Source organism: Peromyscus californicus, unplaced genomic scaffold, assembly GCF_007827085.1.
Source record: "Peromyscus californicus insignis strain IS unplaced genomic scaffold, ASM782708v3 Scaffold_12__1_contigs__length_115047231, whole genome shotgun sequence".
In the NCBI taxonomy this organism is placed as follows: Eukaryota; Metazoa; Chordata; class Mammalia; order Rodentia; family Cricetidae; genus Peromyscus; species Peromyscus californicus.
The window spans coordinates 90,079,605-90,107,274 of record NW_026294413.1 but is presented as its reverse complement, the minus strand read 5'-3'; the positions used below and the strand labels follow the sequence as shown (position 1 = coordinate 90,107,274).

General features: G+C 45.7%; 1 protein-coding gene and 1 long non-coding RNA gene across 3 annotated transcripts in view; one reads left to right on the top strand and one right to left on the bottom strand.

Moving 5' to 3' along the window:
- The window catches only part of Arhgef3 (Rho guanine nucleotide exchange factor 3), a 283,566-nt gene that overhangs the window by 192,106 nt on the left and 63,790 nt on the right, over window positions 1–27,670 (top strand). The window contains exon 1 of one of the 2 annotated variants that reach the window (XM_052733815.1): window positions 22,188–22,423. The exons of the other annotated variant lie outside the window; for it this stretch is intronic. Coding sequence (XP_052589775.1) covers window positions 22,331–22,423 — 93 coding nt within the window. The 5' untranslated portion in view covers window positions 22,188–22,330. Of the gene's footprint in view, window positions 1–22,187; window positions 22,424–27,670 lie in introns of those variants that run through there. 2 annotated transcript variants of the gene reach the window in all.
- Window positions 18,635–23,305, bottom strand: LOC128107645 (uncharacterized). Its single transcript, XR_008217167.1, has 4 exons — window positions 22,475–23,305; window positions 20,445–20,743; window positions 19,106–19,298; window positions 18,635–18,892 (listed from the first exon to the last, which is right to left on the bottom strand). It is a non-coding gene; the product is annotated as an uncharacterized LOC128107645 (long non-coding RNA).

The window sequence follows — 27,670 nt, the reverse complement described above, 5'->3', positions numbered from 1 at the left end:
GATGATGGCCGATGCCTGAGACGGTCTTCTGACCTCCACCTGTACTCTGTGGCACCCATGCTACTGCATTTAAACACACACATTCACTTGCACATGCATGCACACGTACACAAATAAATCTGCAAATCATGATGGTACTGTTTTCTGCTGTGGGATGTTTTGTATGTCAAATGTGTTGCTCTGACTGGTTAATACGTAAAACACTGATTGGCCAGTAGCCAGGCAGGAAGTATAGGCGGGACAAGCAGAGAAGAGAATTCTGGGAAGTGGAAGGCTGAGGCAGAGAGACACTGCCAGCCGCTGTCATGACAAGGGAGATGTAAGGTACCGGTAAGCCACGAGTCATGTGGCAAATTATAGATTAATAGAAATGGGTTAATTTAAGATAGAAGAAGTAGATAACAAGAAGCCTGCCACGGCCATACAGTTTATAAGTAATATAAGTCTCTGTGTGTTTACTTGGTTGGGTCTGAGCAGCTGCAGGACTGGCGGGTGAGAGAGATTTGTCCTGACTGTGGGCCAGGCAGGAAAACTCTAGCTACATAAGAAAATCTTCATGTGTATTAGCTCCTAAGGATGAAAATAAATAAGAAACCTCCTGGGATTTTTCTGATCCTTTCCTCTCTCCAATGGACTACATGGACATTCGTCTGACCATCTCTCTAGGTAAAAAGCCAAGGAAGCAGGACACTATCCACATCAACTATACTATCCATCAGCTCTGAACTTGATCCTTGTCAACAGTCTTGAGAACAGAATCAATATGAGACCAGGGGTGTCCTGATCATTCAAAGCCTGGGCTATTAAGCACATCTCTTGATTTCACAGCCATTGCAGAGTACCTGGAAAGGGAGCCATTGTAGGAATGTGGTCATCAAGAGGATCGAAGGAAATGATGCTTTCACCGTGCTCAGCTAGGCTGGAAAGTTGGTTCATAAACTAGAGATGCTTACCCCCACCCAGCCCCGAGGGCCTAAATTTAATCCCTAGAACCCTTATGGTAGAGGAGAAAACCCACTCACACAAGATTGTCCATCATACACACATTTGCATGCTCACAGGCGCCCCCTAAGTAAGTAAATACAAAAAAGGGAAGGGAAAATATGAAAATAAAGAATGAAAGAAACTGTTTAAGTGCTCAGATAAGATCAAGGCTGTCCCCAGAACGTGGTTCAGACATACTGGCTGTGATTGATTGACTATTCCTTACTCTCTTGCTAGTCCTGTTACTTCCTATGGAAATAACAATACCCCTTCCCCATTCAAAACAACAATAATGACAATGCATCTCCACTTTTTTATTTTTCTGAATCATTTATTTTATGAGTAGTTTGGTCTACATGTATGTATATTCACCACACATGGCACCTGATGCCTGTGGAGGTCAGAAGGCATCAGATCTCCCAGAGCCGGAATTACGAATAGTTGTGAGCGGTCATGTGAGTACTGCGAGTTGAACCGGGGTCCTCTGCAAGAGCAGCCAATGCTCTCAACCACTGAACCATCTCTCCCATGGCCCAGCTTCTGTCTTCATGTTTGTCATTGGCATTTAATAGTTAAGCATCCTTTCTTGGCAGCCATGTGCAGGCTTCTTGTAATTTCCTCTCTTCCCAATGAAATTCTGTTTGTTTGAACCTGAGTCATTGAAAGCTCTCTGCTCAGCAAACATTTGTGTTATTTTCCCCTTTGATGTCCGTAAGCTGTTCAAGCTAGTACCTCTTTGCGGTGATCTCTGACAGGAGCCACCCCCGCCCCCTGAGGAGTCTAAGGGTTAGGGACCAGCTCTCACTCTTTTATCTTCTAGCCAGTTTTTTGGGGGATTCTTTCATTTTCATTCTTTCTCCCGCAATCTTTATTTTTGTTTAGTCATTAAAAGGGGAGTCTGAAGGGCTTTCTCCCAAATAGTCTTCATTCCTCTCCTCAAGGTTAAGAGAATGTATTTGTGACAGGTTATGGCAAACACCTCCTAGAGTCATAAATGGAAGACTGGGGCTATAGCTCCGTTGGTGGTGTGCTAGCCTAGCACATGGAAAGCAATGGGTTCAGTCCTCAAGTCCGTATTACTTGGGCTACACATCCTCCTCTACACAGAGACTGAGACTGACCTGGGCTAAGTGAGACCCCATCTTTAAAGAAGAATCACAATGGTCCCGTGGTTTAGATACAGATAAGTGTCTCCTACAGGTGAAGATGGCCCAAAGGGCAGCTGTAGAAACTCTGTCACAAAAAGTTGATTATTAGCCTAGCATGGTGGCACATGCTTTTAATCCTAGGAGTTGGGAGGTAGAGACAGGGGGATGTTCAAGTTCCAGGCCACTTGGAGCTAAATAGTGAAACCCTGTCTCAAAAAAGAAAAGAAAAACATTGATTATTTTAGCTTTGGTTCTGGTAGTTAAAAGCATCCTGAGATCTAATTAGTCTTCCTCCTCCTCCTCCTCCTCCCCCCCCCCCTTTTTCTTCTCCTTTCCCAAGAGACATCTCTGGAATTCATTTATGGCAAGAAGAAAACCCAGGGCTGGTATCAGCTTTTCAATCAGGATCACCTCCCATCTGCTCAGCAGATTCCTCAGGTGTGCCTCTCTGGGGAAGGTACAGGAAAGCTGAGGCCCGAGGAAGTAGGAAGAAGAACAGCTGTGGAGTGGGGTGTGTGGTGAGCAGTAGCTGGGATGTAGACAGGATGTGCTAGGCTGGACCCCAGCCATGCCAGCCACAGTGACCCATGAGGAAACTTTGCGGTACTCGGCGTCTCCATCAGGAAACCAGCCCTTGTCCATTCCTGAAGCTCTTGTCGATTCCTGAAGCTCTTGTCCTCTTTTCCCTCTTCTGGAAGGAGGCACCTTGACGTACTGTTAACGTTACACTGTGGGATAATTCTAAGTTCCTGATCAAAGCTGGTAGATTCCTAGCACAGGTCATTGGAAAGATATTTGAGGGAGGAGACATTTCTTCATTTGGTTTCAGCAGATTCCAAAGACAAAGAAGCACGAGGGGGAGGGGGAAGGAGAAGAGGCATGGGGGAGGGAAGTGAGGAATCAGATAAACGAATGGTTTACAGTGTTCATGAAGACACCACTACCAAAATGCCCGTTTTCCCCTGGCAGCTGCGTACCCTTCTGTTCAATTTCCATCCTTTCGATTTTGTTAGTATTTTTGTTGTTGTTCTTTGAGTTTTTTTTTAAATGGGGTCTCACTGTGTAGTCCAGTCTGGCCTTGGACTGAGCCTCCTGTTACCAGCATGGGCCACCACATCTAGCTCCCTTTACATTTTTTTTTTTTTTTTTTTTTTTTTTTTTTTTTTGGTTTTTCGAGACAGGGTTTCTCTGTGTAGCTTTGCGCCTTTCCTGGGACTCACTTGGTAGCCCAGGCTGGCCTCGAACTCACAGAGATCCGCCTGGCTCTGCCTCCCGAGTGCTGGGATTAAAGGCGTGCGCCACCACCGCCCGGCTCCCTTTACATTTTTAATTATTAAAACAACAAACCCATACAGCTACCATTGGGAGACATTTCTTCTCACATAGCCATGATCTCTCATATATATATTCATGTGTGTCCTCATGCGTTCTCTTTATTTTGGGTTTATACTAAAACTCTGCATTTCCCCATATTGCTTGGCTTCATATGTGCACTTGTTAACGTTTGCACGGTGGCCACCCAGTGGATGTCCTGTCATTGAAGTAAATATTGCCTATCACCTGCCACTGGGATTTCAGGGCTGTTGTCACAGGACTCTGAAGCCACCCCAACTTGGATTTCCTGCTCTGCCTCATCCTGGAAAGCTTGGAATTTCTTCCTCCCTACCATGGGAATGGTAATACTCCTTGAAAGTGTTATAAAGGAGAATAATGGATAGAAACATTTAATACAGTTCTTGAAGTATAGTGTATATTCTGGACTTACAGCCGGTCTGTTATTTTGAATTTATCGCTATTTAGATTATAGTATGCTGATAATCTTTCCATCCTCTGGACTAGTTTTTGTGATAAATTCATAACTGTAAATATTAGCCAAGATATCTGTGTATATTGGTGTACATTGACATTTGTTGACATCACAGTAATTTCTACTGTCTGTTCTTTACAATTTTAAGTGTACCATCTTCATGGTACCCTCACCAGGACTACCCAGAATTATCATTTTCTGTGTTGGGTAATTTAGTGCATTAAATGTGAACCTTGTGATGTGTTCACATTAGAATACTAGTGGGAATAATGTAATTAACAGCCCACTCATCCGTCATCCAGCTGCCGTGATCACTGGACTCTACCCACACTTTGCTTTGAGGAATTTCAGAGCAAACTCCTGTGGCATGCCACTTCCTTCATCGGCCCAGTGGTGTATACCTCAACCTCAGGAGGACGCTTTATATTTTCACACAAGCCATCGTGTCTTACCGCATGGACTAAGAGGGATGCCTTCTTTCAGCCTTCCTTCATATGACCTCACACACTTTTCCCACACTTGACTTGGGACCTCATATTTGGCAGTATGAGGGAATGACTCCAAGAGGTTGAATTCTTCCCATCATGGTCCAGACACTTCTTAAGTTGCTATCCTGAAAATCTTTTGCCTCTCACCATTGGAGTCAGGGTTTTCTCACAGTTAGATTTAACATTTTTCTCTAGGCCCTGTTTTCTTCAACATAGTGACCATCTCTGGAGTGACTTCCTCATTGTAGCATGAAATGTTTGGAGGGGTGGCACTTCTTCCTAGTTGGTCCTCAAGGAATCTAAGATTCCAGTATGACTGTTGTCCCCAGGCAGTAGGAGAATGGCATGAAGACAGCTGTCTGTTCAATTGTTACAGGCTAAATGGAAGATTAAGGAATGACATTGGTCTACAAGTAGTCCAGCTATAGTCAGCCCTTGCTACAGATGTCCCTTTCATGGGCTAGTTCCCTGAAAACACCTTCTAGGGATCCAATGGAGCAATGACCTAAAAGGTTGTGTGGCTGCAGAATTGTAATGCTCATTATGCTGATAAATCACCATGTGTTGTTTAAGCTTGTTGAAAATGGACTTTGGGAGTTCACCCCATGAGCAAAAAAACCCAAAAAAAACAAAAAACCCTCCTTATCCTGAAGTAGGCTGGCTCCCTAATTGTAACAAGGACAGAAGAAGAGCATGCAGCTAAGAGTATTGAAACACTATGTCCTTGAGAACAGCTAGAAGGTAAACCACTTCCAATGGGGGTTGCTATTGTTTATCTCATAATATAACAATGGCTGCAGTGGGAAGAGAAGCTGAAGGCTCCTCCAGGGAGAGGGTCCTCTACCCGGGACTTTGAGCTGGAAACTCCAGCTGGCTGCCCCAGTGGGGCTCCCCAGTCCATTTATAAAACTGGATGCTTTGAGCACCAGATTTGATGATTCCTTGTCATCATCTATCTGCTGCTTCTCTCTACCTTATACTCACTGTTTATTCTTTTACTTTTGTTTGCTATATACTCAGTAAACTAGTCACTCAAAGTGGATCATCCTCTGGCCCCTATGGAACAAGGATGACAAAAGTCTTTGAGAGATGCCACTTGATGGAATGTCATTAATACATGGTAACAAGAAGCTCTGTTAGAACTCAGAGGAGCCACATTCTGGGGCTCAGTTGATCTGGAAAGACTTCTTAGAAGGAAAACGTAGTCTGAGATTTGAATATGGGATACTTTTTTTTTAAAACACAGAGAAGCCTGAGAGATGGGCTACTGTAGGTCTGAGTTGAAAGGTATGTGAACTTATTTTTTTCTGGCTTCAGAAGCCTCACACATGCTAAACATGAGCTCTACTACTAAGCTGCATCCCTAACCCCAGGACTTTTTAAATGTCAGCCAGAAGGTCCACTTACGTTGACATCTCCTTGGACTTTTCTCCTGAGACCTCCTTCTGTTGTTCGTTCATTCAATAGATGATTATTGAGCATCTCTTCTGTGGTGGTTATTTTGTGGCCTGGGGTGTGTGACTCATTCAGCAGCCGAATTTCATGGCCATTATCAATCAGCGAAGGGTTGTAAGTCCTGGATTCCTTTTAGGTCCTGCTTTCAAAATGCAAGTTTGGAAAAGAGTTGCTCATGGTTCTTATCACCTGTGTTTCCAGGTAGAAACTGGCTGGCAAGACTGAGGGTGTCACTTTTCGTGGGGAAAAAAAAAAGACTTTTTCATTTACATGGAGGAGGGATTTCTGTCTTCCTCTATCTTTCATCCTTCCTCTCTCTTTCCATGTTTTCCTTTGAATTCAATTTTCTCAGGATGGATTGAGTACTTTCTGTATGGAATACTTATCATATGTAGAGAGTTCAAAGATACATAGCATACTGTGTGTGTGTGTGTGTGTGTGTGTGTGTGTGTGTGTGTGTGTTTTCCCCTGTCTTGTTTTCTTTCTTGTGGAAACACTTTATCCTTTGAGTTCTAAGGCCTAAGCTGGAAACTCAGGAAACAATATTTGCCATGACCCTGGGTAAAGCTACTGATGAGAACGAAAATTCTTCAGCTTCCAGACGGCTCACCTTCGTTCAGACGCCAAGTGCATGGGACACAGTGGAGGGGGAACTTGACCCATAGTTATCCCGGCGGCGGAGGAGGGGTGCTGTTCATACACAGAGAATGGGTCTTGAGGCAGAAAATGGCTTATGGCAGAGTAGGTAGCTGAATACAAAAGAAATTGCTAGCATTCTTGACATATCCATACAGCTTCAGCAGCAGCCCTGTGTCTGTCAATTTGATTCAGGTCTGTTTTCCTTTGAATTCAGTTCTCACAGCAACTGTTGAGTGCTTGTTGTATGTAATGCTGATCGTTCCGAGAGGAAGGAGTTTGCTTCCTTCCCCATTATCTCCTCCTGCTCTCCTACCCCAGAGCATTCCAAGTAAGCTCCAAGATAAGTATGTCCATTGTGGCTGCTTTGCGTCCGGCTTTGCAACAAGCCCCTCCTGTCTCCCCTCCCTAGCTCTCTTGCTCTCTGTTCTCACCCTCTCATATAAAATCCAACAGAATTTCAGAATTTTCAATGGAATGAACTAAGATCCCACTGGCTCTGCTTGCTAATGAATGCGTTCAACTCTCCCCCTTCCTCGTGATCTCCCTTTTGTTCTTAACTCCTGGATATAAAGTGTGATTTATGGTCCACAAGACTTGGATTGAAAAGCTCTAATCCAGTACATTCTGTTTGATCACAACAAGGCCCAGGAAATTAAAATGATTTGTCCATAGCTGCCAGAGTCTGGGGGTAAATGGGGACTTTGTAGCCCTTTCTATAAAGCTATCTGCCTGTGGTAGGCACACCTACCCTCTGGCTACATGGTTAAGGCCATCAGCATTGGAGAGAGAGTTCTGGTATGGCTACTCAGTAGCTCCGAGTGAGTTACATAAACTTCTCCAACATCTGTACTCTTATCTATAAAACAGGGCTAGTACTAGGTGTGCTGTGCCTGCCTGTAATCCTAGCACCAGGAGGCTGAGGCAAAAAGATTGCAAGTTTGAGACCAACCTAGGCTACACAATGAACAGGGCAGTGCCCTCTTCAACAGGTTTTACTTCTCCTAGGTCTGGCATAGAACAAACAGCACCTACCATTATTACCTATAAGATGTGAGCTCTGGTGGGCAGTGGTGGTGCACACCTTTAATCCCAGCACTCAAGAGGCAGAGACAGATGGATCTCTGTGAGTTCGAGGCCAGCCTGGTCTACAAAGCGAGTTCCAGGACAGGCTCTAAAGCTACACAGAGAAACCCTGTGTCAAAAAATGAAAGAAAGAAAGAAGTAGAAAGAAAGAGAGAGAGAGAGAGAGAGAGAGAGAGAAAGGAAAAGAGAAGAGAAGCAAAGAAAAGAAGAAGAAGAAGAAGAAGAAGAAGAAGAAGAAGAAGAAGAAGAAGAAGAAGGAGAAGAAGAAGAAGAAGAAGAAAGATGTGACCTCTGTAAATCACAATGGTGACTTTTCTTCCAAACACAGATAGCTCAAACCTGTTGCATCCCTCCATTTTATGAATAAGAATTCAGTATAAATTCATGGACTGGGGGTTGTGGGGGTTGTGGCAGACATACTCTTAGCAGTCTTTGAGGGTCAGGGTTTCAATGTCTGGCTGTTTTTGGTTCCTGGCTCTGAGAATATCCTTTCCTCCTCTGGGGTTCCTTTTCTGCTCTGTGCTAGTTAATTAAGCCCACTGCTGTTTATGGAACGAGCACTGTCAGCCCCTCAACCCAGTCCCTCTCTAATCTTCGCCTCCACTCTTTGAAGTCAGGGCAATTATACTCTAATTGCAGTTGGGGAAACTGAGGCTCACGCAGACTGAGTAACTAGCTTGATGGAGGGAGCTGTTTTGGTGATAGGTTGTAGAAGGCAGTCGTGTGCTCGGTATGTGACCCTGGCCTTTGGGTAAACAACTGATGAGGACTTGAATGTCCATCTCAATCTGACACTGACCAGCCAGGGAAACTAGTGAACAGAGAAAGAACCAGGGTCAACCCAAGTCAGCGTGGGAACGTAGAACCCATATTTGAGTCTTGGGCTCCTGGCTCTTCTATGATGCCCTTTCAATCATTTTGCACAGGTTGGGCCCTTTGACCTTAACATCACTAGCTGTAGCATCAAGCTGCCCTGCAAACTATCGATGTTCCCCTTCATCGCTGGGAACTTCCGGCTCTGGGGAGGAAAGCCCTTGAATTTGAACTTTAGCCCTGCCACTTACCAACTGTGTGACTTCTGGCAAGTTGCTTGAATTTTCTGTGCCTTGGTTTCTCACACTAACTACTCCCGGAAGTCTTGTGAGGGGTGTGTGAAATCCTAAATACAGATTCAAAGTCCAGCACCTGACACTGACCCCCCTCCCCCCAGCCACCCCCCACCCCACCCCCACCCCCGCCCAGTCAGTGATCTGCATTGTCCATTATGTTCTCGTCACGTTGCCAGCCTCGAGCGAGAGAGTCATGATGCTTACCCCGGGTAGCTTCAGTCTACTGGGGGAAATGTTAAGGATAATGCACTTTAGGATTTATTGGGAAATCCTAGTTTCATTTGTTATTCAGAGAGACTATTTAGAAGTCGCTGCATTGTGACCGGAAGAGAGCTCTATTTGTAAAGGTCTTGATGCACAAGCATGGCACCCTGAAATCAACTCCCAGATCCCGTGTTAAAAAGCTGCGTATCGCCAGACGGTGGTGGCTCACATCTTTAATCTCAGCACTTGGGAGGCAGAGGCAGGAGGATCTCTGTGAGTTTGAGACCAGCCTGGTCTACAGAGCTAGTTTCAGTTCAGGGCTACACAGAAACACAGTCTCAAAAAAGAAAAGAAAAAAAAGGAAAGAAAGAAAAAGAAAAGACTGGGTATGGTAGTATGTTCTTCTAATCCAAGGGCTATGGGAGGCAGAGACAGGGGTGGGGTGGGGAGGATCCCTAGGCTTACTGGCCAGCCAGCCTAACCTAATGGGCAGGCTCCAAACCAGTGAGAGACCCTGCCTCAAAAAACCAGGTGCCTGAGGAGGAGTGGTACCTGAGGTTGTCTGCTGGCCTCTCCATGTTCATGGATACATGCGTACACACACAAGCACACACACACAAACACAAGTAGATAACATCAGTGTCAGTATTTTGTGCCGGAAGTAGAGCTCTGGGTTGCACAGGAGCTGGTGGCCCCTGGCCTCATGGCCAGGGCACTGTGTGTTCCATCCAGAGCAGAAGTAACCAGGGTCCTCCAAGCCGAGAGGAAGTTATGACTGGAGGAAAATTTGTGAGGCAGTAAGTCCACTGAAGGAAGAGGGAGCTGTCACAGCTGAAGCAGGCCTGTAGGAAGAAGACAGGGAGGGAGTCAGTGCTGTTGCACAGATAACGCCGACGCTGTGCAGCCAAGTACTTATTTTTAAGCTACAGTGGTATATTTTAGGCTAGCTTTACCCCACTCACACTGTCTCTGTTTTTCATCAGTGTCTTCCATTTTCTCCTAGTGGGTCTTCTCTCTGTTTGGACCTCCTGTTTATGTTGCTATTTGCTGCAAAAGGCCTCTGTCTGTGTGCTGGTTTGTTTGTTTTTTGTCAACTTACACAAGCTAGAGCCATCTGGAAGAAGAGTGAGCCTCAATTGAGAAAAAGCCACCTCCCACCAGATTGGCCTGTAGCAAGTCTGCAGGGCATTTTCTGGATTAATGATTGACGTGGGAGACCCCAGCCCACAGCGGGCAGTGCCATCCCTGGGTAGATAGTTCTGGATTGTATAAGAAAGCAGACTGAGCAAACCATGCAGAGCAATCCAGTAAACAGCATGGCCTCTGCTTCAGTGTCTGCCTCCAGGTTCCCGCCCTAACTTCTCTTCATGATGGACTATATGGTGGATGAAATAAGCCCTTTCCTCTCCAGATTGCTCTTGGTCACAGTGTCTATCACACCAACCAGGACAATCTTCATACGCAACTCCCGGCTATGAGAATTCTGCGCTCCATTTTCTGACAAATTCTTAAGAACTATTACTGTACTGGACTAAGAACTAGTACTATACCTGAACTGTGGACTGCCTGTGCCAAATGTGCTGCCTCTAGGCAAGGTGCTCCCATCAGCAGGAGATGATGGCATTGTTAGCTGAAGACTTTCTGAACCCAAAATGGAATAAAGACCATTCCCCATGCACACTTTCATCTTGGTTGTTTCATAGAATCGCATAATTGTAAGCATTTCTCTCTAAATCACTTTAGCATAACAGTCAAGAAGCTATTCCTGGGGGTCATGTGACTGACCCATGGTCACCTAGCAAACTGAATAGTAGAGCCAGGATTGAGCCCTGTATGTTAGTTAGCTTTTCATCACTGTAACTAAGATACCCAAGAGGGCAACAGACAGGGAGGCTTTATTTCAGCTCATGGTCTCGGGAGTTCAGTCATTATGGTGGGGGGAGGGTGTGGTGGTGCAGAGAAGCTCACACTGTGCTGCCAGCAGAGGAACTGGGAGATTCCCACACCCCTCTGGCTTTCTGCTCTCTCTCGTTTTTATTTTGTTGGGGCCCCTAGCCCAGCAGATTGGTACTACCCACATTCTTCATAAGATGTCTCCCCTCAGCTAATCCTCTCTGCAAACACCTTCATCTGTCTCTTAGGTAATTCTTAATCTGGTGAAGTTGACAGTGGACCACTAACTGCTCCAGCCCCTTTGTCTCCCAGTTTGGGTCAGTCCACTGTTTAGTACGCTGCTGCCTTCATGTGTCCAACATTCTAGTCAGTGTTTCAGATCATGGAGTTACAGAATTAATCCCTTCCAAAGGAAGAAGGATGGGCAAATGCCTAAATCTATCACTCTCCCTCTAATTCATTGAGAAAAGGGGAGTGGGATGAATTGGTAATCATTCTTACTTACTGTATGGCTAGAATATGGATATATGTATGTGAGTGTGTGTGTGTGTGTGTGTGTGTGTGTGTGTGTGTGTGTGGTGTGTGTGTATACACACATATATATGTATGTATCTTCTCATTAAATCATTCATGGGTTTTTTCTCTTATTAAAACCTTGAAACTGGCCAGGTGGTGGTGGCGCACACCTTTAATCCCAGCTCTCGGGAGGCAGAGCCAGGAGGATCTCCGTGAGTTCAAGGCCAGCCTGGGCTACCAAGTGAGTTCCAGGAAAGGCGCAAAGCTACACAGGGAAACCCTGTCTCGAAAAACCAAAAAAAAAAAAAAAAAAACCTTGAAACTGGGGCCAGCAAGATGACTTTAGTGGGTAAAGGCAACTGCTACCAAAACCTAATGATGTGATTTCATTCACAGGGCTCACATGGTAGGAGAGAACTTACTCACATTAGTTGCCCTTTGACCTCTACATGTACTCATGGTATATTTGTTACCCATACATACACACACACACACACACACACACACACACACACACACACACTTTACAAAATAAAGTAAAACCTGACAGTTTTACAGACGATTAGACTGAGGTTTGACATTATGGATTAAATTGTCCATACAGCTGTCCAACAACAACTCAGTGTTGGAGTCCAGGCTTCTCGTCTGTGGGCCTGTCTGCCAACTTTTGTTGTACCTGGAACTGAAGGAGAGTGCGTTGAAAACTCCACAAGGAACGTTTGGATACAGGGCTTGGCAAGTATCTCAGTGTTAGAGCACTTGCCTAGTTCTGGGTTTTATCCTCAGCGCAGCAAGAGGGTGGGGTGGAAGCAAATGTCGCTATAGAGCCAAGGTAGAAGAAAAATACTTTAGTCTTCACAGTGCACCATCACCAGGCAAACACTTTTATAACTGTTCTTTAGATTTGGGGGCAGCCTGCGTGTTCCGACTTGGTGACTCTGTCATTTTCCCTTCCCGTTCAAAGTTCCTTTAGGATGTAAGGATGGAACTAGGGAGCTGGCCTTAGGTGTCCCTGCTTCCAGCTGGTCCGGATGCTTGGCCTCCTCAGGCCAGGTAGAAGGAGAAAGTTGGCTCCTCTCCACTGAGCTCCTCACTGGAGATGAGGCTAAGTTTAGGAAAGATGCCAGATGGGTGGGGATGAGAGAAGGAGGAAAGGGATGTGGTGTTGGGAGCTCATGATTCAGGAAACGTGATGGCACCTCCTTTCGGGGTGGCATGAGGCAAGCATTTAGGAAAGAATATGAGCTATTGTGCAGTTTTCGCTAATGGGTGAGTTGTTTTCATAAAGTTTTATGATCAGGAAACTGATGCAGGAGTGCTGATCCCTTTGGTTTTTTGCTCTGACAGCATCATTTTTGTATTTATTTTTGAACTTTGATGACAGGCATTTCCTTGAAAACTTCTGGGGGTAAACTGTAACAAGATACCCCAAATTGCTTCCTAACAGCAGAATCCCAATGAGAAGCTACAGTTTATGATCTTTTCGATAACTCCACAGGATAAATCCCTCCCCAGTAAAGGGAGGATAGTTCCTTCAGTAACTGAGGTGGTCTAATAAACGTGATCCCTTTTAAAACATTCTAGAAAATGTGCCTAACATGTGGAAAACCTCTAGTGTCCATTAAAATGGGGCCTGTTGTGGCAATGAAAATACAGATCGGATTGCTTCCCTCCCCTGAATCATAAAAACCCAGCCTCCTCTGCTATTCTTTCTCCTGGAAGATGATTTCATCCTCTAGTACGTGGTTCTATCTGTTGTGCGTTGGAAGGCAACAAGCCAATGCTTGGGCATCTGGCTGCCAACTTTAGAGATGTTAAAAGCCTCTTTGGTTGCTGGCAGGGGCGTTAATTCATTGCCCTACCTTGTAAAAGTTGTGTCTTACTGAATTTTCCTGGCACCAGAGAAATCCCTGTACCTACTATTGCATTTGGGTTTTTCTGAGCCTGCAGGCAGCTCGGGGTTATTAAAGTTCAAAAAGGAAGCCACATGATGTTGGCTCTACAATTTCAATTCTCTTACCTCTTTTCCTCCCTTCCTCCCACTCACTGACAGATGAGTTTGGTTGTCTCTATGCCAGAAGCTCTCAGGCACCTCTTGTAAGAACCTAAGAGGGAGATCATGACCCTCCTCGGGTGGAACAGTGATCACTGATTTTTGTGTGGCTGGGAAGGCACAGGGAACAGCACCACTCACATCATGGCTGTCTGGGAAGCAGAGAAAGGGGATGTTGACAAGAGATAGTACATTCAAGGGTGGGTCTTTGGAAATGTGGTCATAGACACAACCAAAGTTCTCTCCTACCAACCTTCCAGACAATTCTGATTCTAGTCAAGTGGACAATAAAGATTCACCATCCCAAGCAGCTAGCATCCCTTTGGCTTCCTGGGATAAAAAGTGGAGTCTAAAGATAGGTGTAGTGATGCATCAACAGTCTCAGATACTCAGAAGGCTGAGGCAGGAGGATCATTTGAGCTTAGAAACTCAAGAGCAGCCTGGGCAGCATAAACGAGACAATGCCTCAAAAAATCAAATGAAATGAAATGAAATTTGAGTCCACACATTCACATCATCCCGGAAAACTTCAGATCTGAGCTATGTGGGATCTTAAACACCAAATAAAATCCTCCTCCTCTCCTCACCAAAAGTCAGCCTTTCAGGCCTTACCTTGAGAGAGCAAAAGACTCAGTCTGAAGAGCCCTAAGTTTCAAAGTCGTTTCCACGAATTTTGGACCATCAGAAAGCTCAGTTAAGGACCCATGTCTGCCTTTCAAAATTTCTGATAGCCGTCTGCATATGATGTCCTGGTCCTATCCCAAACACTGTGCTCTGGCGAGTGGGGGAAGGGCACAGGAGTGCTGAGCTGAGGAGCTATTGACCACTGATGGCCGCTAAGACAGAGTCAGTTTTCTTTAGGGGTGTGGTCCCTGGTAGTCCGACTGTGCCTAGGTGGATGTCCCCCACCCATGTGTGTATGGGCAGCATTAACTGGACTCTGGGTTATTTGAAAAAGAGAGAGAGTATATGAAGTTGGGGGTGGGGCATGAAGTGGGATCTAGAAGGAGTTAGAGAAGGGGAGATATGATCAAAATTATTATTTGCACGTATTACATTCTCAATAAATAAAAAAATGCCAATAAAAAGTCATGAAGGGGGGCATGAGGTAAGGGAAATCCAGGAGGAGTTGGAGAAGTGGTGAATATGATCAAAATTTATTATATGCATGTATGAAATTCTCAAAGAGTAAATTTTTAAAATGTAAGATAGCGTCTCACTACATACCTGTGGCTGGCCTAGAATTTACTATGTGTAGACCAGGCTAACCTCAAACTCACTGAGTTCCACCAGCCCCTGACTCCTGAATGCTGATATTAAAAGCACATGCCACCATGCCTGGCCATAAAAAAATTATTTTAAAAAGAAATTAGAGGCTGGAGAGATGACTCAGCAGTTAAGAACTTGTACTGCTCTTCCAGCACCCACTTCAGGGGCTTTACAATACCTCTGGCATGGTCATTCACTCACACTCATGTGCATATACCCACAACACACGGATACACGTACATACGTACACATAATTAAAAACAACAATTTTTCAAAGAAACTACACGCCATTACTTGGCGGGGGGGGGGGGGGGGGGGGAGTCCTCTAGATCTACCTTTTTTTTTTTTCATGACATCTCTGACCAGTCCTATTTGAATTTAATTTTCATTTCATTGTTTGATATGTGCCAGTATGGTAGGAGGAACCGGAACTGATTTGACTAGCAATGTGGGTACAATCCATGACCCCTCCCACACCCCCACACCTACACCTGACTGCGGTCAAACAGTGGAGATGAAGGATCTGTTGATAGAGGAATATTGGGGTGAAAGAGGTACTCGGTGCTTCAAGGAGACAAAGTGAGGGCTACCCTAGCCTGGCGGCGAGGGGGGGGGGGGAGGGTGGGGGTGAGGGGGCCACAGATGGGCTTGATTGAGAGTTAACCAGCAAAACCAGGAGTGTTGTAGTGATGACACCAAGGTGGAAGAAGCAGATGACAGTGCCATCAGCGAGGACTAAGCCGCGGCTGGCGCCTTTCTGCCCACCCTTTTGTTGTCAAGACTCTTAGTTTGATCAGGACGGTGGACACATGGGAGCCATGCTTGCTGAGCTTGGGCTTGGATGTGAGCTTTGGGAAAATAAAAATCAAATAAGTCAGGAACTCTCAGCCTGGGGAGGCAGCTCAGCTGGTAGAGGGCTTGCCTATCAGGCAGGAAGCCCTGGGTTCATTGCCCAGCACAGCATAAACTAGATGTGGTGGCGTAGGTTTGTAATCCCTGAATTTAGGAGGTAGAGGTGGGAGAAGCAAGAGTTCAAGGTCACCTTCAACTACATGATGAGTTCAAGGTCACCTTCAACTGCACGATGAGTTTTAAGGCAGCCCTGGCTTTCTGAGCCCCTGTTACAAAAGTACAATAAAATAATAAAAACCAGAAGCTCTCTTCACTCAGCTCCCGCTTGGCCAAAGTGTTCCGTTAACCCACCCCCTCCAACTCCCTACAAAGCTCTCACTGTGCCCAAAGTACCTGGGACAGGTCAGCTTCTGGGCCCATTACAGCTCTCTGCAGCACACCAGCCAATGTCTGCTCCCACCAGATGAGACACATACTTGCCAAGAGTCCCTGAACCTGTTCCTTCTGGTTGGACTAGTTCTGTAATTAAGGTCTTCTACAGAACACCCCCCCCCAACACACACACACACACACACCCCGGCCCCAGGCCTTTTTGCAGGTAAACATCTCAAGCCAACAGCCCTCCTTTCATTCTCTACAGCTAATTTTTTTAAAACTTAAATGCAGTTGTGCCTCTCAGCTATGAAGATAAGTGTGTTTTCATTTGGAGCCCTGGAAACGAGATTGTAAATCCAATCCCAAGTGTCAGAACATGTCTCCTGGTGGGTGGCTTTGCTGGGAGCTGAGCTGAAGTGTGGACTTGCACATTTTTCACTGTATCCCTTATGCACCCACATGTAGACAGCACATTGCGCTGCACACTCGAGATCCCAGTGCACAATAGTTTGCATGAACCAATAAATAGTTTCCTCTGCCCGTTCTTGGTTTTGTTGCTATAACATTGGGCTGAACATCCCCACATACTTGTGACCAAAGATCTGTGGTCACTGCTGATGGCAGGAGGGGTGGGGAGCAGTGGGGAGCCAGTTCACTGTTCTGATTTGTAACACAGTATCACTCAAACATGCTCTTTGACGGTGTTGATCAAAAATACAAACTTCTAAGCTCCCCGCCAAACATTCCGGTTCAGTGGACCCTAAATGGGGCCTAGGATATGGGTTTAGTGGGCTTTTCATTCAATTTCACTTCAAGCAGTGTAAGGAAATACTGCCCCTCACTGCCTAGATGTCAAGTGTCCAGTGCAGACCCAATGACATGAGCACAGTTGGGTGTCTTTATTCACATTTGCCTTCACTTTTTTTTTGCACGTGTATATGTGTGTCTGGTATGTATGTACATATATGTGGGCACATATGTATGTGGAGGCCAGAGGTTGGTGTCTTCACTTTATTTCCTGAAGCAGGTTCTGTCATTTGAACCAAGAGTTCACCAGCTCGTCCTGGCATCCCCTCTCTCTGCCTAAACACTGGGATTACAGGTGGTTACTGTGGTCACTGGGGCTTTTCTGTGGATGCTGAGGATCTGAATTCGATTCTTGTGTTTGTGTGGCAGGCGCTTTAATTACTCAGCCACCTCCCCAGCCCCTGCCCTCACACGTTGTGTCTTACAAGGGATCACATTGTCTACTTTAGTAGGATATTCCCCCCGCCCCCCCCCCCCCTTTTTCTGTCAGGGTTTTGTTTCTCTGTGTGATCAGCTGTCCTGGAACTCACTCTGTAAACCAAACTGGCCTCAGACTCACAGAGATCCACCTGCCTCTGCTTCCTAAGTACTGGGATTAATAAAGATGTGCACCCCCACCACCTGGCTTGTTGTGGAATATTAGTTTAAGATGTGTTATGTTTGTTTATGCTGTGGAACATTTGTTTAATGATACAAAGATGTGCTGTATCCGTTGTATTTGTTTAATTCTGTGAAGCTGTGTTACTGTGGCTGTCTAAAACACTTGATGGTCTAATAAAGAGCTGAATGGCCAATAGCGAGGCAGGAGAAAGGACAGGTGGTGCTGGCAGGCAGAGAGAATAAATAGAAGGAGAAATCTGGGAGGAGGATCAAGGATTGAGAAAAGGAGAAGGAGAGGACACCAAGGGCCAGCTATACAGACCCACAGCCACACAGCCACACAGCAAGCCGTGGAGTAAAAAGGAAAGTAAAGAGATACAGAATAGAGAAAGGTAAAAGCCCAGAGGCAAAAGGTAGACGGGATAATTTAAGAAAAGCTGGCAAGAAACAAACCAAGCTAAGGCTGGGCATTCATCAGTAAGAAAAAGTCTCTGTGTGTGTTTATTTGGGAGCTGGGTGGCAGGCCCCCTAAAGAGCCAAAGAATAAAATAAAACAACCAGCAACAGGTTTTGGGTTTTGTTTATTGGTTGTTGTTGTTGTTGTTTTAAATTAATTGACAGTTTTCAGACTTGTTCCTGAAAACAAAACATTTTAGACAATGCAAGAATTAAATCTTCCAGCTGTAGAGTATCCAGGGTTGGCTTTTCACCAATCTGCCTTGGGGCCAGCAGGCTCGTCCCCGGGCAGGAGGAAGTACCATTGTGTGTGACTTCAGATGCAACTGTGTGTGCCGTTGCTGTTTGTGGGGCAGCAGATCCCACAGAGTTCCCTGCTTTCTCCTCCTCATTCCTCCCACAAAGACTGACGTTGAAGAAAGGAGAGGGAGCTTGATCTTGATCATTAACTGGGACCATCGCCCAAAAGAAAGGGGAGGGGAGAGATGTTGGAACATGTGAGTGCCCGACATGTACGTGCATGACTCTGTCTGGTTAACCAGTAGATATGGCTACAGGTGCCAGGGAAGCCACATAGGTTTGCATGGTGGGAGGCTGAGCCTTGGCAGACCGGCTTCTTCCTTGATGCATAACTTGCCACCGAGGTTTCATCTGAAAGGCCATGTCTGAAATTGGACCATATTCATTGATTAAATACCTGCCTAGCAGGGAAGCTTAAGAATGGGGAGAAAACCAGAGGAGAAGCAGCTAATCAAGGAAGCACTCAGTGCCTATTTGATGAATGAATGAATCACTCTTATCCATGAGTGAACCTTTAAGAGAAAAAAAAAAAAAGAAAGAAATCCAACCCTGATATTCAGGGCAGTGCTGATAGGATAGAGCAAGGTCCTGTTGACTGAGATGGTCACAGCCACTCTAGCCTCTGAGGTTTTAGCCCCATGATGGGTCTGTTCTGAGTAGTGGGTAAGTGGGTTCCTAACCACACCTGATCATGTGCTAGGTTAAAAGGGGCTAATCGCCAGTATCGTGCATAGCTGCGGAGTCCCAACCTCTCCGCACAAGCGAGAGCACAGCTTTGGGCTTGGCGTCGTTCCTGGAAGTGCAGAACAGGCTTCTTGATTCCAGGCTCCTGGCTCCAGACAAACACTGCCCAGCTGTGAAGCATTTTATGGGATTATAACTGGTTGTGCTGAAGGAGAGCTTTGAAAGGTGTTTTGTGCTGTTGCTTTTAGGGAAGCTGCTGTTAGGCAGTGTTGTTCCTAAGCTGTAAACACACACACACACACACACACACACACACACACACACACACACACACACACACACACACACACGGATGGCAGGGGAGGGTTGGGGGAGCAGCATACCACCGCTGCTGCTCTGCTGGGAGGCCTTGCTGGGTTGGTCTAGCTCCCTCGAACTCAGATGCTAGCCTGGCTCTGTGCTTGGGATTCCTCTCATAAGGCAGCCTGTTGGCTAACAGTCTTTGGTCACTCACACCCCTACTTAGAGTCCCAGACAGTCTGCCCAAATCCTGGAGCAGAGGGAGAGGCCTGAAACCTGGAAACAAGGCAGAAATTGCACAGGGCAAAAAACACTCTTAAAAATTGTTTGAATGTCTCATGGACCACATACAAAGCTTGTATATCCTACCCCAAATTGCTGGCCTAGTGTATGGGCTGTATTGTAATGTGTGTGTGTGTGTGTGTACATATGTATCTTTAAGATGTATGTATCTTTAAGAATTTAAAGATGAGAATCCTATTTGGAGGTAACTTGGAAGAATCAGAACTCAAGGACACTGGAGATTTCCATCATCACCGTCACACTCATTTTGGAGCTTAGCCCATTTTGCAGTAAAGTAGTTACGGGCTATTAGCAATCCTCTCTTTCTCCCTCTGTCCTTCTTTCCATCCCTAGAGGAATAGTAAAAAACATGTTTGCTGCATGTATGTTATTCACTGATTTTATGGTTCCTAGTATTTTTTTAAGAAAAGCAAAAAAAAAAAAAAATCTTAAGAAGATGAAATGTATATGGTAGGCTTCTTATTATATGTGATATATTTGTTTTACAATAATTAAATTTGGGGTTCAGTTTCTCTCCCCCATTGTGTGTGTGTTCTCATGTGTGTGGTTGTCAGTGGAGGCCAGAAGAAGCTCTCAGATCCTCTGGAGTTATGGGTGGTTGTGAGCTACCTGATGTGGGTGCTGGGAATTGAACTTGGATCCTCCTAAAGAGAAGCAGGTGCTTTTAACTGCTGAGCCATCTCCGCAGCCCTCCTGCCCCCATTTCTAAGGGTTTATTTATTATTGCCCTATGTTTTTGGTGTTACGCTGCCTGGTTGGTCCTAAGAACATGGAAGAAAGCACCCAATACCAGGGCTGTGGGAATTTGTTGGGATAACCCCCCATCAAGTGCTATAAGTATGTTTTCCAACTGGAGAACAAGGCTCAAAAAACTTCACTAGGAATCAAAGCTCATTCCCAAACGAGCTGTGGATGCCCAGGGTCCTGTGCTGAGATGGTCAGTGAGCCCTGGAAGAGCAGCAAAAGGAAAAGGAGAGGCCCAGGGTGCTTTGGCTCTGGGACATGTCACTGACCCCAGGCCTGGTTTGGTTGGCTGCCCTTGGAGATGGGGTTCCCTTCACCCCTCCCCCACACTTGGCCAGGCTTGTAGGGAGTGTGAATGTGTTCATGAGGACTCACCTTCAGTGTAGCTCAGGCTGAAAAGATTGAGCAGGAATACCCACAGGGAAAAATCAGCGATTCTAACATGCTCCTGTCCACTTGATATCTCTTTTGCTGTGGCTTTCTTCCTTTTGCTTCAGGGTGTATACTTGGGGAAAAAAAACCACAGGTGCTTTCTCCAGTCTCAATTGGAACCCATTCATTTAGGATTCTTGTTTACAACATATGATTTTTCCTGCCGCCAAAGGTAGTCAGTCTCTCTGCCCTAATCAGGCAAGATGATGGGTGGGTTTGTTGCTGGGGTGTGGATTTGGTACCTGAGATGAAATATTCACATGTTAAGCAGTTTCCTGCTAGGGAAAGAGGAACCGGTGGGTTCTGACCTCATCTGGAAACAGAGAATACTGAAATGGAGTCAATTTCTCTATCACAATGACTCCCTCATCCAAGAAGCAAAAGCAAGAGTCAGCACCTCCCAGTACCTGATGTATCCATGCCTTTCACATGAGTATGGAAAGATTCAGTGAAGTTCACAAGAAATGTAATTTGTACTTTGAGGAAGTGATAACATTAAGAAAATTAATCTCTTTTTCGAGTGACAGGTGAATATATTTTTCTTGTAAGAAACTGAAAAACATTAGCTGTAACTTTCAAGTCCCTTTGTCCACTTTTTAATCCTAGGTGTTTCTCCTCTGGCATCAGGGAGAGTGTAAGCTTGCTGCAGATCCTTCCAGACATTCAATGTTGTTGATCTACAAGTACGTCTTTATAGAAAATATAGGAAAAAGAAAGTACTCTTTTGTAGATATACTTTTAACACCAATGGTATTGTACTGTTTTGTCCCACATTGTTATATTTTAGATGCTGGGAATTGAACTCAGGGCCTCACCCTTGCTAACTGTTCGACTAAAGCTCTGCATTCCCAGCCCTTTGCAATTATTCTCAAACTGAGGCCAATATAAAGATCTTTCAGTTCCACACCCACAGACCCATCTCCATTCTGATCACTGTGGGGTAGTAGTCTATAGTGAGGAAAGTTTACTCAAGCACGCTCTACTGAGAATGTTACCATTGTTTCTAGTTTTGTTTGTTTTTTTTACTGGTGTGGGCAAGGCTGCAGCATTGACTTTGCAATTGCTTTTTGGGCATTTACAACATCAACACTTCCCCAGAAAAGATCCTCAAAGGCGTGGTCTTCGCTATAGCTGGAAACAGACCCAATCAGTCCAGCGTGGGTGTAGGGCGAACGGCTGGAGGGGACTTTCGTGCGTGGTGGAAAGGATTTGTCTCTTTGGGTGTGAAGGTTGGTTACACAGTGCTTTTAAATTATTCAGAAGTCAGTGAACGGCACACTTAAAATGGGTGCATTTTACTGTTGGGGCTGTTTTTACCCCAATAACGGTCATTAAAATAAAAGTGTCTAGAACAGCTAGGGCTATGTCGAGAGACCCTGTCCAAAAAAAAAAAAAAAAAAGGAAGAAGAAAAATGTGCAGTCCCCGGGCCCCGGCCACCTTGCAACCGGCTGTTCTTCCAGGAGGGGAGCTATTATCTCCGATATGGCGGCTCGGTGCTTGTTCCCTGAGGTCTCCAAAGCTGGCAAAACCGCCCCCAGCCACGGGAGGTGTCTGCAAGTTCTCACCTGACGCTCCTAGGAGGGCGGGGTGGGCCTCTCTAGCCCCGCCTACTCCCCCGCCCTCCGTGGGCGTGTCCTGAAGCGGCCCCGCCCCTCCCGCTGGATCCCCAGCGTCCCGCACACCAGGCTAGAAAGCAGCTGAAGGTGTCCGCGTCGCCGCCGCCGCCGCCGCCGCCGGCACCGTGGAGCTTGGGTCCTCTTTCACCCGGGATTTTTGTTGTCGCCTGGGGTCAGCGGTGACATCCCAAAGGGCAGGCCCGGCAGCCGCCATGGTGGCCAAAGATTACCCCTTCTACCTCACTGTCAAGAGGGCGAACTGCAGCTTGGAGGCACCCCTGGGCAGCGGGGCGGCCAAGGACGAGGTAGGACGCGCCCTCCACCACCTGCACCTCCCGGCCCCGCCGCCGCCTTACCCTGTGTACCGCTCGCTCTCTTGCCATCTCCCCCGCGTGGTGCCGCCTTTCTCGGGGATCGCCACTTAAAGTGTTTATACCCTCTCGCGTCTTCTCTGTGGCTCCCCTCTCCCTGGCCCTCTCCCTGCGCCCGGGAACTGCAGCTCCTCGCCGCTGCCACTCTGCTGCCGGAGCGTCAGACAGCCCTCTCAGACAGAACCCCCGTCTCTGTCTAGAGCCGGCAAAGACACCTACCCGCTGCCCTGTCAGGAAGGCCCAGGTGTCAAGAAAGAGCCAGTCAGTAAAGCAATGTCTACCCCTCCGCGGCCGGGGTTGGGAAAGCCTTAAGTTCTTGGGGATCGGTTCAGACGACCAACCGGACACGCTTGGTTTTGCGGCTGTTTGAGAGCAAAGGCTGGACAGGGCACTTTTACTTAATGGCACTTAACCAATAAAGGAGGCTGGGGAGGGTGTCGTTCATTTTGGTCTGAGCTAAATGGAGTAATTGAGGGTCTCCTTCGTGACTGCTGAAATGAGTTGTACTCTGGTGAATGGGAAGCTGCCTTGAAATACTGGAAGCAGTTCCCTTTCTGGGAACTTCGTTATGCCCTTAGGTAATTGAGGGAGTCCTCTCAGTTTGGTTTGCTTGGGCCTCCCCCCGCCCCCATGTGTCCTGTCTCTGGAAAATCGCTGACTGCCCTTTGAAGTTGGTTGGGTTCAGCTGGAGGAGAGGGCGATCCTCATTATTTTTTCAGAGGTTTGGAGAAGGCAGTTGCTTTATTAGACCCCAGCTTTCCTGTGCTGGAGTCCATAGGACCAGCTCATCGTGGGGTGTGTGTGTGTGTGTGTGTGTGTGTGTGAGAGAGAGAGAGAGACAGAGACAGAGACAGAGACAGAGAGAGAGACAGAGAGAGTTTTCCACTCTGGTCTCACTCTGAGAACTAAGACCAGGGTGAGCTGTGGAGCTGGAGGCAGATGTATGTGTGGCTTGTCACGGCACTCTTGAGTTCCACCTCCACACCACACATCCGTCTGCTCAGTGTGTGCACCTGACTCACTGATCGCATATAGGTGGGGAGGGGGCACAGCATCAGAGATTCATCTCCTCCTACCAGATCGCCTCCCCCACCCCCAACAGAACTCCAATAGGCTCCAGTTATATTCCCGTTTGTGTATGCCGAGTACAGGCTAAATCTCTCTCCTTTCCATAGTTCAGTTGAGTATTTTTAGAGTTTCTAGTCTCAGCAGCTGTGGAAGTGTGGTGGGTTCTCATTTGTTTGGACAGGATGGCACCTTCGTGGGGTTCAGGTTGTTCAGGCTTGGAATGGATATGAGTTTGCAGTAGCAGTGGGGCTGGTGGCTCCTCAAACTCCTGGGAGGAGAAACAGAATAACCAATTCGGTTAATAAATTAAAGTGGGCCACCGAAAACAGTGGTGGAGATAGCTGTGAATTCTGACAGGTTTTTTTTCTATCTCGTCCTGTGTTTGGGGGTATTTTGGTAAAGGCTTAACTGAACTGCCTGCTTACTCATTCCTTGTTAGTCATAGTCTGTAGAGATCTGCTGTAACCTTTCATGAACTTTGTTACGCTAAGTTTCTTCATTACTAGTTGGATCCACAAAATAAAATATGCTTTGCTCTCCCTTTGTGAGGATGTGGGTGTGTAAAAAGCAAGGATGGGAGGTGAATGCTTCTGGGGAATAATTGGTAAATATTTTTCAGGTATCACCATTGAGTTTTATTGTTATAATTAATTTTGCCATAATAAAAATACACTTTCCAGAACTTAAGGCAGAGATAGGTGCCTCCAACTTCATCGGTCAGGTTTAGATCACTTCCTAATAATAGGGATAGGCAAAGTTAGGGAAAAGAAACCTAAGTGGGTTTCGGGGGAAGTTTTCTCTTTTCTGTCAGCACAAAAGGCAGCTTCTGTAGACCAGACTTTTTGCAAGCTGTGGACTGAAATATATTTTCTGCCGGTAGGTGTCGCCAGTATTTGTAAATGTCTAAAAAAAAAAAACCGCATTCAGTTACTGTCTTTTAAAAAAATGTGATTATATAACTGTTTATAAAGTAGATATTGATTGTTAGGGTCCTATGAAAGTTTCTTTTTCAAGAGATAGTTTTTACTTTGTAAAAAGGACAGTAATAAAAGGAAACCGGTCTATCTGAAGGCCTTCTTGGGTTGATAAGGACTCGTTGACCTTCAGTTGTGCTGTGGCTGGGCACCTATGCCTGGCACAAGTGTGTGATGGCAGTTCCTCCTGAGTCCCCTCTAGGGAGGACCGTGTGTGCAGCATGGCATCAGCCAGTTCCTTCTCGCACTCAGTCACCAGCAAGGTGATGGCCACTTAACAGAAAACTGGGGGGATGGGGGGAGGGCAGGCTTTGCTGTTCACCAGATGCTATGTACCTGAGTAAAAATGATGCAAGCACTTCTCTTAAAAGCAAATAATAAAATTTCTCTTCAGGATTTAATTTAAATGCTTGTTCTTTTTTATTTCAGCGGCAGCTTCCAGTGAAAGTAAAAATGATACCTATTTAAATTTTTTCTTTAAAAGATCTATTTTAAACTAAAAAAAATATTCTATATAGGTGATGATAGTCATGTCTGATATTTTGTGTCGACTAATAAAAAACTGCTTGTTTTTGTTTGTTTGTTTTTTGAGACAGGGTTTCTCTGTGTAGCCCTGGCTATCCTGGAACTAGCTCTGTAGACCAGGCTGGCCTTGAACTCACAAAGATCCACCTGCCTTTGCTTCCTTAGTGCTGGGATTTAAGGTGTGAGTCACCACCACCCAGCACAAATGTTTATGGGATTTAAGGCATGAGCTACCACCACCCAGCACAAATGTTTAACTTTTTGTTTTGTTGTGTTTTGTTTTTCAAGACAGGGTTTCTCTGTGTAGTTTTGGTGCCTATCCTGAATCTCTCACTCTGTAGACCAGGCTGGCCTCAAACTCACAGAGGTCCACCTACCTCTGCCTCCTGAGTGCTAGGATTAAAGGCGTGCTCCACCGCTGCCCGGCATCAAATGTTTAATTTTTATGCCTATGGCTAACTAGATCCTTCAGCTCTAATCATCACTGTGAAATGTGAGGAGCTTGATAAATAGCTCTGGATTTTCGTAGAAAAATGTCATGGCATGAGCGGTTTATTTCTTCTGATCATTGGCACGACTTTGCTCAGTTTATCTCCATTTTCATGTTCATGAAAACTTTGATCACTTCCTATGTTGGGAGGGAGTGCTCACTCTCGGACTGCTGGGTGTTGTTACCTAAACACTGAAAGGGAGGCTGATACTGCTGATGAACCAGGCTGATTTCTAGTTGAAAATCTGTTTTCCCATAGTGAGGTTTGTTTTCAATAGAAGGCTCAGTAACCAAGTATGATTGAGACTGTTAGAGTTTTTTAAGAGTTTTGGTCTTTTAAGAGTTGTGGGTCAACTTTGTGTTTTACTGTGTGCGTGCACGCGCACAGGTAAGTGTGTATAAGTTCAGGCGTCCACGTGGAGGTTAGAAGACAACTTCTTCTCTCCTCCCCAAGTACAGTCTGGGACCTGGACTCCGGTCACCAGGTTAGCACAGCAAGTGCTCTTACCTGCTGAGCCATCCATTGGGCCTCAGCTCCATTTTTAATGGAACTCCAAACAGACATTTCTCTGTGTGTGATCTGGCATCCTGGTAGCCTGCTCACTCTGGGCATAGACGTTTCTTGGCATCAGGCCTCGTTTGGTTGGTGGTGTTTCTAGCCATTTTCTCTATCTCTTGGTGCTTATAAACCTTTCCTCACATAGATAATAGGTGTAGATCATGAATAGTTGAGCATTACCCTGGGCTCCCAAAAGTATAGGGTTCTAGTTTTTACCCAATCAGTAGCCTTGCATGGCCCTATGAATAATGGCATACATGGGATATAAAATTATAGCATTCTACCCTCTTTCTAATTCTGTCATGTCTAGGTCTCTCTTAAAACTCCTGTCATGTTGTAGTTCATCACAAAGCATGTATTATTATTCCACCTTTGAATAAGGACACCAAAGAAAGGTGACTTGCAGAAAATCCAGCCTGATCCAAGGTCCCATACCAGATTTTCTGATGGATTCCAGTATGCAGTACTTAAAGCATATAATGGAAAAATAAACAAGCAAAAATGGAGGGCAATGCACAACAGTCATATAAAATGTTCTAAATAAATATTTTATTTAAATATGCTACCTGGACCATATAACTGAGAAGGTACCTCTGAAGCTTAGGCTATAGGGCAAGTGAACCCTGTGTTCTGCTGTGACTTATACCTCCCCAGTCAACAACTGTATTTATCCACTTGGCTCTGCACTCCTTGAGTGCCAGTTATAGAGCTAAGTGGTCACTGGTTTCCTCTGCTTATTAGCTTTCCTTGGAATCTGCATCATACAGTAGTGAACTGTCGGTGTATATGACCAGCTGCGTGGAAACAGTCGTGGCAGCTATTGCAACTGGACCCTAAAATTTTTTTAGATGGCTTAGTTGGCCTCGGATTTTTCTGGGTGAAAAGTCCCATAGTTGCCCAGAGAAAGGTCATTACTCACCGGCAGTGTCTGATTGTGGTCACTAGGCCATCACTCCGAGGCTTGTTCAGCTCTAAGGGTGTCTTAGAGATACGATTCTCCAAGATGAGCACATACTGGATACGATACATTAGAGGGAAGGAGGTTAACTCTGTACATGTTGACTTGAAGGTTGTTCAAGGCGTTGACTCTGGAATAAGACTATCTGGGTCCCCTCATGTTCTCCACCACCCAATGGTGGAGTGACCCTGGGCAAATTGTTGTGCCTCTCCGTACATCAGTTTTCTTGGTGGTAAAATAGAGATGATGATAGCGCTGCCTCCTGGAGCCGGAGAGAAGGTCAAATGAGGTCATTTATGCTCTGGCACATAGTAATTTCAATGAGTGTTATCAAGCCTGGTGTAGAGACTCACACCTGTAATCTTAGCACTCAGAAGATGGGGGTGGGAGGGATGCTTGAGTTCAGGGCAAGCCTGGACTACAAGGCCTTGTGTCCAAAAAAAAAAAAAAAAATCATGCTCATCACCCTAATTTACTGAGTGCTGTTTTATACATAGAATGCATGAGGGGCTTCGTTTGTATGTCCTTCACTTTGACCAGGATCACAATGATCATATGAGGTTGCTGTTATCCTCTTGGCTTTGTTAGGGTTACTCTTGCTGTGATG